Source organism: Filicampus tigris, chromosome 6 (genome assembly GCF_054856515.1).
Source record: "Filicampus tigris isolate MCC_2025a chromosome 6, RoL_Ftig_1.0, whole genome shotgun sequence".
In the NCBI taxonomy this organism is placed as follows: domain Eukaryota; kingdom Metazoa; phylum Chordata; class Actinopteri; order Syngnathiformes; family Syngnathidae; genus Filicampus; species Filicampus tigris.
This window is the reverse complement of record NC_141222.1, coordinates 27,085,686-27,098,743: the sequence shown is the minus strand read 5'-3', so window position 1 is coordinate 27,098,743 and position 13,058 is coordinate 27,085,686. Positions and strand designations below refer to the sequence as shown.

At 42.4% G+C, this 13,058-nt stretch overlaps 1 protein-coding gene across 2 annotated transcripts in view; it reads left to right on the top strand.

Annotated features, from left to right (window-relative positions):
* cacna1ib (calcium voltage-gated channel subunit alpha1 Ib) overlaps nt 1–13,058 on the top strand; it is a 112,890-nt gene that overhangs the window by 82,403 nt on the left and 17,429 nt on the right. For both annotated transcript variants that reach the window (XM_086032972.1, XM_086032971.1), the window contains exons 20-28: nt 1,467–1,590; nt 2,627–2,695; nt 7,016–7,194; nt 7,314–7,440; nt 8,725–8,850; nt 8,936–9,025; nt 11,388–11,580; nt 11,810–11,961; nt 12,796–12,905. In XM_086032972.1, the coding sequence (XP_085889098.1) occupies nt 1,467–1,590; nt 2,627–2,695; nt 7,016–7,194; nt 7,314–7,440; nt 8,725–8,850; nt 8,936–9,025; nt 11,388–11,580; nt 11,810–11,961; nt 12,796–12,905 (1,170 nt within the window). The remainder of the gene's footprint in view (nt 1–1,466; nt 1,591–2,626; nt 2,696–7,015; nt 7,195–7,313; nt 7,441–8,724; nt 8,851–8,935; nt 9,026–11,387; nt 11,581–11,809; nt 11,962–12,795; nt 12,906–13,058) is intronic.

The window sequence follows — 13,058 nt, the reverse complement described above, 5'->3', positions numbered from 1 at the left end:
AAAAAGGAGGCCCACCCAATTTTTTGGGGTTATTCACGTAACCCCCCTCAAAAATTGGGTCAAAATTAATTCTTGGATTGTTTTTTACTATACAACCCAACAAATTTTGTTGGTCCTTATACTGAATGTTTGGGGTTAGTCAAAAAGTTAGTCCAGTCCCTTTTTGACGCATCTTGTGTCATCTTTGACCCAACTGTTTTTAGAGTGTAGGATGACAGTGCTATGCGATACGACACGATACGTCAAACTCCAAGTGTGCTACAGTTGAATACAATTCACTCATGTTGAACTCCAATGCGATTCGATTTGATTCATTCCAATGGCGGCATGACGCACTATAAATCACTCCGATTACAGTGTGATACAATGCAATATGTTTCACTTCATCACAATAATTGTGTTGCTATTCCCTTTACATTCAATTTCAATTATGATACGCTTCCGATTCACTCCGTTTGCGATTTGATATGGCACGATTCGTTACAGCTACAAAGCGATCTGACGTGATACATTTCGCTCCAATTAGGATGCGATACGATTCCATTTATTCCATTTTATATGATGCGATACAATATTATAAATGGAACTGAAATTATGATGTGAAACATTACGATTGACCCCAATTATGTTGTGATATAATCTCATTTAACTCCACCATTGTAATGGCGTCGGAATTGTCCTGCATTCTCATATCCATATCGCATCACACTTGAATCGTATCATATCGGAATTGCAGTGAATGTATGATTCCACTGTTAGCGCGGTGAATCATACATCATATCGGATTTAGTATATCGTTTCACAATGTAACTGGATTAAACTGGATCACCATTTATTTCTGATGCAAAATGATTTTTTGGTAGTTTACAATACAAAATACTATTTACAAATACAAAACGATATCCGATTTTGATGCGATAAAATACGATTGACTATGATAGGATTCACTCCATTTACGATCAACCGCAATATCATTTCATTCTTCAAACTCAAATTACGACACGGTACACTCAACGCCAATAACGGCACGATGATTGCAACGTGGTAGGATTCTCTTACATGTATTACAATTACATGAAATACAAATACTTTGCAAAGAAAATTTTGGAATGTTTTTTTTGTATCTGTGGCCCTTTTTTGTAGACCGTTGAATGGCAGATTCAAGGATTTAATTGACTTTTTTTTATGCCTAATTAAATCTTTTGCTTTGGAACATTAAATATAAGACTTCCCGCAGACAAGCTTTAAAGCAAATGAAACGATCTTATGAGACACAGCCGGCGATGCGAGATGCAAAAATATGCAGAATATACTCTGCCCGTCCTCCAGTAAAAGATAGCATGACCGAGTATTGCCGGAATCCCCCCGCCCCCACCCCCGCCCCACCGCTCTCCCCCCCGGATGTCGTCTTGGATGTTATTAAAGGAACAAATCTTACATGGTCTCTTGTGTTTTTCTTCTGCCAGGTTCAGAGCCCTCTGCCAGTCCATCATTGCTCACAAGCTCTTTGACTACGTGGTCCTGGTTTTCATCTTCCTCAATTGCATCACGGTGGCTCTGGAGAGGCCCAGGATCCTCCAAGGCAGCCTGGTAACATGATTGACTATGATCGGCGATTACTTTATTACTTTGGACGCCCGGAGCTTGCTAGGCGAGGGGGGCAATGTATGATGCTGGGTTGGGCGAGTGTACCGGGCCGATGCTGGCGATATTTCAAGGTATGGAGTCGTCGCAAAGGCTGACGATACCCGTCACCAATACCAGTCACTGGCGCCCTTTTAGAGGCCGCGTGAACTCATTTAAGATGCCATTTCTGTCAGCAGATGTACTCATCAGTATGTTTCGTTTTTAACCCCTTCCTGGATCGAAATCCTGACCCAACCTACTGAGTCAACCCAATGCGCTGGGTATAAATAACCCAGCATTGGCTCTGCCCCTTTTGGACCCAGCACTGGGTTAGCTATTTCACCCAATTTGGGTTACTTGTAACCAAGCAGTTCGAAGAGTGTATCTACCTACTGACCAATCTATTTTTCTGACCTACTTTTCTACCTATTTTTCCATGTAACCTTCCACATACAGCGACGGGGGAAAAAAATGTGACCATCCTTGTTTCTTTTGTGTTTTGTTTCTTTTTTTTTTTTTTTTAATGAATGCCCCAACTAAAGGGCATTTGTTTTTGTTTTTTTAAGTAACCAAATCACTAAGATTCTACAAAAAAAAAAAAAGTTGGATGCTGGAAATCAATATTTTAATTTTGCTGTACCCTTTCCCAAATAAAAAATTAATAACAAAAAAAATACTTGCATTTATGATACAAGTGAAATTATACTAAACATTTTTCAAAAAAAAAAAAAAAAAAAAAAAAATCATTAAGAGTACACTCAAGCATAAGCATGTCAACGAGGATATAAAATATTATGAAATCAGCTATATTTTGTCATGTTTATTGTATTGTTCAAGTATTATCCCTTTTGGGGTACCAGGCATTAAAATGAACAAAACATTAAGGATTTTTTCCCCCCCCCCGTGACTGTATGTACCACCCTACTTTTAACACCCAACCTACTTTTCCTTTATCTTTCCTACTTATATTTCCGACCTATTTTTCCAACCTGTGTTCCAGGAAAGGCTTCTCCTCACCATTTCCAACTATGTCTTTACCGCCATCTTTGTGGCCGAGATGACCCTCAAGGTAAGAAACGTCCCTCCTGGTCTCCTCATCGAAATTTTTCTCCTCAAACGCCCGGCCGTTAGTGGTGAGATAATCAAATTTATTAGTGGGCTCTTTAGCTTCTCCCGGTTACTGATGGACCTCCCATCTATGCAAACACTCTTTAATCTGCCAAGCCGACGCCCAGGAAATGCACTGTTATCTATTATTCATTCATTATCAAGAGCCCTCATTTCGTGGGTGCTAATTCCTCGTCGTAGATGTTCACCCTAGTGGGAGGTGAGGCAGAGTTCACATGTTTCAACCGGGTTCTAAGTATGTTCGTACCTCGCATGTTTTTGCCCTTTTGATGACTATTTCCCTATGCGTGGTTTTTTTTTTTGTGGTTTTTTTTTTTGCATCTTATCTTTTCCCCTTTGAGGTTGCTCGGTTTTAACGCCGCCTCCATTTTGTAACGCAACGAGGCGAGCTCCTGTTGTTGTTAGCTTTCGAAGGTGCTCCAGGCGGTGGTTTGCTCAAATGGTCGCTAGGAAGATCCCCTGCTGTCCGCCTGCCTACATATATAAACTTTTTTTGTTTTTTTAGATACCTGTTCCACCCATTCTGTGAACCGCACCTCATTGGGGTCGCGGGCATGCTGGAGCCTATCCCAGCTTATCTTTGGGCAAGAAGTTGGGTACACCCTGAACTGCCGGCCAGCCAAACGCAGGCACAAATAGACAAACAATCACTCACATTCACAACTACAGACAATTTCGACTCGTCATTGAACCTATCATGCGCGTTTTTGGAATGTGGGACCTGTTCATCCATTCTACCTATTTATTTGTCCTTCCTATGTTTTTTTTACCCGCCGGTTTTTCCTAACCGCCTGTTTAAATTTGGACTAAATATGTTCAAATCAGTTTTTTACGGAACCAATGTACATCACAGTATCTTAATATATTGCATGCTGCACGTATGAAAGATCCAGCCTTCGACAAGTCAAGGGTTTGAAAAATGGAAAAAAAAAGGTCAAAATCACACACGGCTCTAGTGCACCAAAATGACCATTAAAGGCCGAACATTCGACCGACTTAAGTGCAAGAACTCGTTTTGTGTATTTTTTTTCACAAAAATCAACTCATTGAAAATTGTAATATTATTCAGGAACTCTGTTTTTCCCGGATGTCGTTCAAAATCCGCAAACATAATCCGTAATTGGGCTTACTCACGTCATAGTATAGGGCAGTATAAGACCCGGTGCGAGTGCCACCAAACCATGTCTGCCATCTGGTGGTCAGTGGTGATATCGCAACTTAAAATATGTGCGACCCGTATTAGAGGATTGTTTATCATTTATAATGCCCCTTGCAATTGTTTTTTTTCATTAATCTCGAGGCCACTCCAAGTGTTGGCGGGGGCCACATGCAGTCGCCCATCCCTTACCTACCCATTTTCCTTTCTTCTCTTCCCACCTACCTACAATTTGTTCTAATCGATAGAAATGCGTTTTACTTACCTGCCTTTTTTTCCCCCCATCCAACCTACCGACCAACCTCCTCTCCTGCCATTTTCAGACCTATCTATCCACTTTCTCCTGCCCACATAGTAGGGCGTGTTTCCATTGCATTGACTTCAATTTCTGCACACACAAAGCTAAGCTAATGTTTCTATAAACACACACGCAAACACACGCACACACACACACAGACTGCAAACTGATCCGTGCAACCTTGAACACAGGCTTCTAATTAGAAACAGTGGGACCACATTTACTTCCCTTTGAAGACAGAAATTCATCAAGATGAAATAAAAGAAGTTCTCCGGCATTTTTCTTTGCGTTTTCTTTTCTTTCAAGTGCAAAAGCAAAGAAAAGGCGTAGAAAGAAGCTCAAGGGAGCGTTAAAAGTTTTAACACATCCGCAAGCCAAAGCAAAATGTGTTAATGGTTCGAGAACTGAGCTCTTGTAATAATATGTGTTGTGTATTTCAGACCATGTGGTTGTGGCGCTAGAGTTCCAACATGTACTTCACAAAAAAAAAAAAAGTTTTGGCTGTTGTTTCCCGAAAAACCTCCTGACAGAATTACTCGTCCTTTTCCGCAATTCTCTTTGTTTCCCCTCGAGAAAGTAGGCAGCGTTGTGTTTTTTAGCAAGCAAGCGTTGGCAGGTGTCAAATGACGCCCCTCCGAAACATCTCACAAAAGCCTTTATCTTCCAACCTCGTCTTTTTCCCCCCCGACCGCTTTCCCGTCACAGTCTTCATCCCGCCCGCCGGGATGCCCGCATTCCTCCACAGGATATTCTTATTCCTCGCCTTTGTCGTGTGAGCTAAATGTTGATGGATTTGCAACATGGCCTGGATGTCTGCATGAGCTCGGGAAGAAAGCTGGGATGAAAAGAATACGGTGCCGTCTGTGGAACGTGTGTGTTTTTTTTTTTTTTTCTTTTTTTTTTTACTGCAACCGGAACAGCATGCCATGCATGTACCTGTGCCGGGTAAAATAAAATCTGGTCAATTGACGTGGCCAACATCTGACCAAAAGTAGTCCTTGCAACGAAATGGAACAGACACAACCTGTCAAAGGGACAGGAGAAAAAAATGACCATCGGGGGAGGGGGGAGGGGAAACAGACGTTTAACAGTTTTCCTGTTTTCGCATGTGAAAATATACGGGAGGGTGAGTGGGGGAAAAAAAACACAACCCATATTGAGGTAGCACGGTCTGGATTTGGAAAAAAAAATAACCTGAGCAAACATTCATACTACATGTGGAGGTGGAGTGGTGAGTGTTGGGGTCACATTACAGTCCACCTGTAGAGGGCAGGCTTCACAGCCAACAAGGCGCCTCCACATCCCATTCTGCAGGTGCGCCATAATAGAGGAAGGGCTCGGGTTTGCCAACAAAGGCATTGATGGTTAAGATTATGTATTGTATTTGTGCGATCAGTTATCCAGCGCCCCAACACATAGTCTCAGTGATGAGCCAAGTGAATAACACTCAATCATATGTCCTGATAAAATGATCACATCATGACAGGCCGTGACAAATCAGCTGATGTAGATAACATGGTTATTAAATTAGATTAGTAGCAAACTTGATTGCTATTCCGGGTTGGCATGTTTTGAGCTTCAGTTGGGAAAAGTGTCCTCAGGCTTGGAATTATTCCACTACCTAAGAATCCTACTGTATCATTCTTGTGGCTCTCGTAACAGACCAATGAGCTTGCGACTGCTCTGAGTCAAATCTCGGAGCGAATTGCTTTTAAGCGAAATACAGTACGTTGTATTACTTTTCGTTGCCGAGCACACGCTAGCAACATGCCAACGGGGAGCAGCATTCCACCACAACAGCGCTCGCTCAAATGGATGACGAATGGCTCCGAGAAATTGACATTAGGCATACGACTAGATTCCAGTGCAGCCTTTGACATCATTGATCAGATATCGTTGTTTTAGAAATCGGAATCTTATGGGTTTTACTACAAATGCTATCCGACAATCCGGAAACAGAGGGCCTCTTTTATTGGGGGTTTGGCACAAACGATTGATTGCGGGGTACCACGGGGAAATTGTCCGGGCCCATCGCTTTTCTCAATATTTACTGATGAGCTACCATTCATCTTAAAGAAAAAAACTAAGATTTTATTTATGCGGACTATTCGACAATCTACACGGCAGAAATAACAATGGACACACTTTGAGCGAGTCCAATAAATGAGGAACTGCAGGCAGAAGTGAAATGGATAGCCAACAACAAATGATTCCTTAATGTCTCTAAATCAAAATGCATTGTATTTTTGGACAAAAATGTGTTCCGAATCAAATTGTAACCTGCACAGTATGTAAATTACCATGTGGCAGTAGAAACAAGTTCAAGAAACCAAACGTCTGGGGTGTCAAGTACTCACGCATGGAGGCGGGGCTCACTCCCTGCCCCCCCTTACCGAAGCGAATCCCTGCTAACGTGCCCCCCAAAATCCAAACTGGGTCTACTAGGCAGCTATGCAACAGTAAATTGCGAAGATTTGGAGTTTCCCCATCATAGGATGTGGGCAGAGCCTGGCACAGCAAAGTTTTGGTGATTTTGCTAAAAAGCTCCCTAGAACCCCAAAGTGCTGCATATGAAGAAGGTAGGCTGCGCTTTCATGTCTCTTTCAAACTCCCCCGACGTGAGCTGCTCTGCGTCCATCATCGAGGAGCATGAAACAAAAAAAAAATAAAAAACATCGGCGCGGCTAAATGGGAAGAAAAATTGTGGCTAATATTGAAAGAAGACGTGAGCATGAGAGCCCCCCGCTGCGCGTCCTGTGCGCTTCTTCAACGTCTCCTCATCTTCTTTGCGCCTCTCATCTCCACAGGTGGTGTCCATGGGGCTGTACCTGGGCGAGACGGCCTACCTGCGGAGCAGCTGGAACATTCTGGACGGCTTCCTGGTCTTTGTGTCGCTCATCGACATCGTGGTGTCCATGGCGGGCGGCGCTAAAATCCTCGGCGTGCTCCGCGTCCTCAGGCTATTGCGGACTTTGCGGCCCCTCAGGTCGGTTGCGGGGGGTTGGGACAACAACCTCCCTGTGTATCTTAAACCTAAAACTGTAACAACGGTTCTATTGCTTTATCTTTTTTTTTTTTTTTTTTTTTCACTCCGTCTTCTGGCAGGGTCATCAGCAGAGCTCCGGGTCTGAAGCTTGTGGTGGAGACCCTCATTACCTCCCTCAAGCCCATCGGCAATATCGTCCTCATCTGCTGTGCCTTCTTCATCATCTTTGGAATTCTCGGAGTTCAGGTGAACGGCTTTTAACGGTTAACGATTGGGTTAGGGGATAGAGTTAGGTTTTAGGGTCAGAGTTGGGTTGTAGTGTTGGGGGTGACTGTTTGGGGGAGGGTTAGTGGTAGTTTGTAGGTTTTGGGGTTGGAGTTACAGTTAAGGTTAGGGCTGTGAGTTTGGCTTTAGGGTTGGATCAGGGGTTGCTCAGTTCGTGTTGGTGTTTTGGGTTAGGGTAAATGTGAGGGGTGGGGGTTTGGGTTAGGTTTATGGCTTAGGGTGTTAGGTGGAGGCGGAGTGTTGGGTATTTGAGGTGAGGTCCTCTAACCGTTAAAAGAAGGCTGTGGGTTTGTTTTTTGGGTGAGGGTGAAGTGTAAGTGTTAAAAATAACACCATTTTGGGTCGAAAATGGACCAATCCACAAATTGGGTCCATTTGACCCACCTCCTTGCGTTGTTTTGTACAAAACAGCCCCGTTTTGGGGGTGGTTTTGTACAAAACTACCCGTTTTTGGAGTTGCTGTTGCAGAAAACAACCCAGAGAAAGTTGGGTCGAATTGACCCAAGTAGTGGACTTTTTGACCCCAAATTGTGTTATTTTTAACAGGAGGAGTGTAAGGTGTTTCGGTTAGTTACAATTTTAAGGGTTAGGGTGAGTTAGTTTTAAGGGTTGTAGAGGCGATGTTGGTGTTTGGGGTTAGAGAGTGTGTTGCTGCTAAGATTCATGTTTAGGGGTTAGCGTTAGCTGTTTGGGTTAGCGTTAGAAAATGTGATAAGTCTGCGGGTTAAGGGTATGGTTAAAGTTTGGTAGGTTTTAGGGTTAGTGTCGAGGTTTGCTCTTGTGGCGTAAGGTCCATTTACAGGGTTAAGATTATGGCGGTTAAGGTTTAGTTTTAGTGTTTGGATTAGGGTGCTTGTAGATGATTATGGGTAGGGATCGTGAGGTTTGGTTTAGTCTCAGTCTTGGTCTTGTCTTATGTTTACTACTTTTTGAAGCCCTTATCAAACATCTCTCTTCATACTCGGTTTTCATCAATGCAAAGTTGCATTTCTCCCGCACCATCCTCCTAAAGCCTCACATTGTTCTCAGCGTTCCCATCATGCAACACTGGTGAATGACAATTTTCCTCACGAGGGAAAAGCAGGCTGTCAACAACTCGCGCTGTCAGACGCTTTCATGTGCGCGCTGGAGCTGCATCGGGTGCTAATTATGGAAGCACTTCAGAAAAGCATATCGCGACAACAAGTGCCTTGACGGAGATACTCTTGTGTGTGTGTGTGTGCGTGCGTGCGTGCGTGCGTGCAGCTGTTCAAAGGCAAGTTCTACTACTGCGTGGGGCTCGACGTGAAGAACATCACCAACAAGTCCGACTGCCTGGCCGCCAACTACCGATGGGTGCATCACAAATATAACTTTGACAACCTGGGCCAGGTACAAAGTGCCCCTAATCGATTGGTGGATGAACTTTGTCCCAATGCCTTCGTCCCATATGTCGTTTTGCGTAAACCTCCCAAAGGCGCTGATGTCCTTGTTTGTGCTGGCCTCCAAAGACGGATGGGTGAACATCATGTATCACGGATTGGATGCGGTGGGCATCGACCAGCAGGTAACACGCTTCCTCCAAGGAGTTCACTTGCTTTGGTGTCAGAAGTATGCTCCAAAGATTGACCAACCGGGCAGTCGGGGGCACATATTTGGTTATTTGCACTTATTTGCCTACACGAGTCACCTTTTGCTGTATCATTTGGAGAAAGAAGTGGGATCCAGAGGATCGCCGATCAGGACGACAGCTTTCGTGGAAGCAAATATCAGAATAATTTTATTGTGCTACACAAGAACTTCAGACAGTCTAATTGGGATATTCCACTACAATTGGTGTCAGAAGTGGAATTGGACACTCCTTGTGTTTGTAACAGCAGCTAGCACATTAGAAGACCTTTTCTACCACATTGGGCATTAGAAGTGGCCTTTAATATTAACCATACAAACATAGCAGATGGGATGGGGTCGCTATAGGCCACATTTGGTGTCAGAAGTGGCATCTAGAGGAGTGACCAACAGGATAATATGTTGGCTAACTTATGTAGCTACACTGCAGGGTCAGACACAGACTCGCCACATCATTTGATGTCAGAAGTGGGATCCAATGGACACTGTAAACAATTGTATGTTATGTTGACAAGGCTCTTTATGTTTGTAGTGGCAAGAGAGTATACCACGCAACCATAATGCCGCAACATTTGGTTTAAGAAGCGGGATCCAAATGATCTCCTTGTCTTTCCGACGAGCCACCAAAATGTGAACCTAACAAACTCTTACCAAATTTCCCTGGAGGTGCAACACATTTGTTCACCGCATCAACTTTTTTTGTCCTCAACTCAAGTGTCGACATTTTTTTGTTTTTTTGTTTTTTTTTTGCATGGAACATTATATTGCCCGCGGGCGCGCACACTCGATGTGTCAGCTGACGTGAAGAGATTCTCCCTTGCAGTTGCTTTCATTTCATTTCAAGGCCATTAAGTAATCTACTACAGGGAGACTTTCTCCTTTCTTCCGGATGATTCCGTCACGTCGCCATGGGGAGGGAAAAAAGAAGGGGAAAAAAAAAGAGATGAATCCAATTTTAGCTTTCAGCTCTTTCCCACACAATTGCGCGGCTGCTGCTTTTTTGTGACACTTGAACCGTGATTGTTGTCTGGTAAGGGCGGCAAGTAATAACTTTTACCTGCTACTTTTCCAATCTTCCGGATGTATTATACACTCATAAATTATATTTTTGGACAGAATATGTTTTTTTTTTTTTTTTTTTTTGGTGTGTGTGTGTGTGTGTGTGTGTGTGCAGAACCGGCTGCTTAGCTTTAGATAATTGGCTGACACTTCTATAGAAACCAGACAGTGATCTGACTTTTCAAAAGATGAAGTGAAATGGGATAGCATATTATGCAGCATGATCTTTCAAGGTACACCCACACTGGACACTGTATGAGGAACACCTGAGTATATGGTTCATATTGAGCACTATATGAATAAAATATCAGGGGTTACCGTGAACAATTAAGGTTAAATCTTAATGATGCTCGTGCAAGTGTTAGTGGTTAAATTCACAGATTAAGGCTCGAACCCAAGAGGTAGAGCAGGCTCTGGCACTGATTTTTGTGTAATGGAAAAAAAAAAAAGACATCTTATTATATATTGATTTATATAAGGTATTATAAAATTGAATCGAATAAATGAATAACATATAAACAGTAAACACAATAGAACACTCAAACAATGCCTAGTCTCAGGCTGAGTTGAAAGTCAAAGAATAGAAATGTTGGTTTTAGACAAGTTGTGTCGACTGAAAATGACATGGCAGTTGTTCGGGGGCTCAGATAACAACCAATCATGGCTCAGCTTCAGAAAACAGGTGAGCTGTGATTGGTCGTTACCTACGCAACTGCGATGTCATTTTCAGTCGACAGAAGGGACAAAATGGCCGCCCCCTGAGATGGAGGGAGTGGATTTAGCTGCTTAACTCATATTCAACAAAGGCAATATTAATTAGAAGGCCAGGTTTAGACTAGTGAAGGTGCATAGAACATATTATTCCAAATAACTTTTGAGGGTTGACTTCCTCAAGTCAATGCAAACATTTTTTTTTTCAAGAATATGTTCTATGCAAGCCCATTAGGTGAAACAAGGCATTCTGATAAATATTGTGTTTGCGGGATAAGTGTTAATCCACCCGTTTTTACGCATCTGTGGGGGCGGCCATTTTGTCACTTCTGTTGACTGAAAATGACATCACAACTGCTCACAACGACAGCTAACCCGTTTGAGCTGTGATTGGTCGTTCCCTGAGCTCTCAGAATGCCTCGTTTCAACTGGTGGGCCTGCTGGGAACATATTCTTGAAAAAAAAGATGTTTGGGTTGACTTCGGCTTTAACCTTGTTCCTCCACTTGTCATTGTCGTCCCCACTTACAGCCGCTGATCAACAACAACCCGTGGATGCTTCTCTACTTCATCTCTTTCCTGCTCATCGTCAGCTTCTTTGTGCTCAACATGTTTGTGGGCGTGGTGGTGGAGAACTTCCACAAGTGTCGGCAACACCAGGAGGTGGAGGAGGCCAGGCGGCGCGAGGAGAAGCGCCAGCGACGCATGGAGAAGAAGAGGCGCAGTGAGAAAACACAGAGGAAAAACAATAAATGCCATGCTAATGCTAATAGCGTCCCCATTTCCGATGAATTTGAAGTCAATACACAAAAAGATGGGGCTTCTTGTGGACGGATTCCCAAATATTGGCTATTTGCGAATCCACTATGGGGCATATTAAGAATACCAATTTTACATATGCAGTAAAATTCCCTGCCTCCTTAAATGTAGCATTTGAAATATTTTGTGTGCAGAGGCCCAGAAGCTTCCTTACTACGCCTCGTATGGCCCGGCGCGACTGGCCATCCATACCTTGTGCACCAGCCACTACCTGGACTTGGTCATCACCTTCATTATCTGCATTAACGTCATCACCATGTCACTCGAGCACTATAGCCAGCCTCAGGTAATCGATCTTGTGTATATAACAGACATGTAATGGAATGTATTTAACATTCATATCGAGCATGCCTAATAAGCCTTGGGTGTAAACAATGTTTACAACCGTTGGTGTTGCGCCACATAAAATGGCAAACTATATGAATAAATATGAAGCCAATTAAATAGACGATTAATGTGTGAAATTGAATTGCATGAATCAAATTGATGGCAATTGGTTGAATAATAACGAAGAAGTAATGATACTGATAGTATTTAGTACATTATTATTTCAAATCAAATAAAAATAAAACAGCAATTCAATACATGTAAGTCCTTAAATAAAAAAAAAATGCTGTGAAATAAATCAAATGTAATTTAATAAATGTAAGAACAAATACATAAAATAAGTAAAGAAATGCCATTAAAGGGTCATTAAATATAATTAATAAAGCCAAATAATGAAGTTGAAAAGAATGCCATAAAATGTCATTCAAATAAAATGTATAAATCTGTCAAATATTTTTGAAAATGATTACATAAATAGAAATACCATTAAATATTTTTAAAACCCTCATGCAACATTGTTTTTTATACAAATGACTATTGATTATGTTCAATTTTATTTTTGCAGCACTTTAATTCATGTGCAATCGAATTCATGATTTTCATATTTTTGTCAATAAAATAATCACAATTATTTTTTAAAAATGTATTGATATCAGTATTTATTTCAGGACGTATTCATATACAATTCAACGACTGTGATTGGCCGGCGTTTCGGGCCCTGCTATTTGACGGTCCCGCGAGTCGCTCATTATAGTAGCAGCACTCGTCTCGAAAAGTGTCTTGTTTGTCTTAGTCTCTAGAGACGGCGCTGAAGTACTGCAACTACTTCTTTACGTCCACCTTCGTCATTGAAGCGACTCTGAAGCTGGTTGCCTTTGGATTTCGACGTTTCTTCAAGGACAGGTATGAGAAGAGCGCTGATGCCACAGGGGAATGTTTGGAAAATTCACTTAGCAACATGACATTTGGATCACGAGTAGACCCACAAAATCATTTGCCCATTTCCAGAGGTCCTTCAAAGACAAAGTCGTCCTAGATCGTCGGAAGAAAAATTCA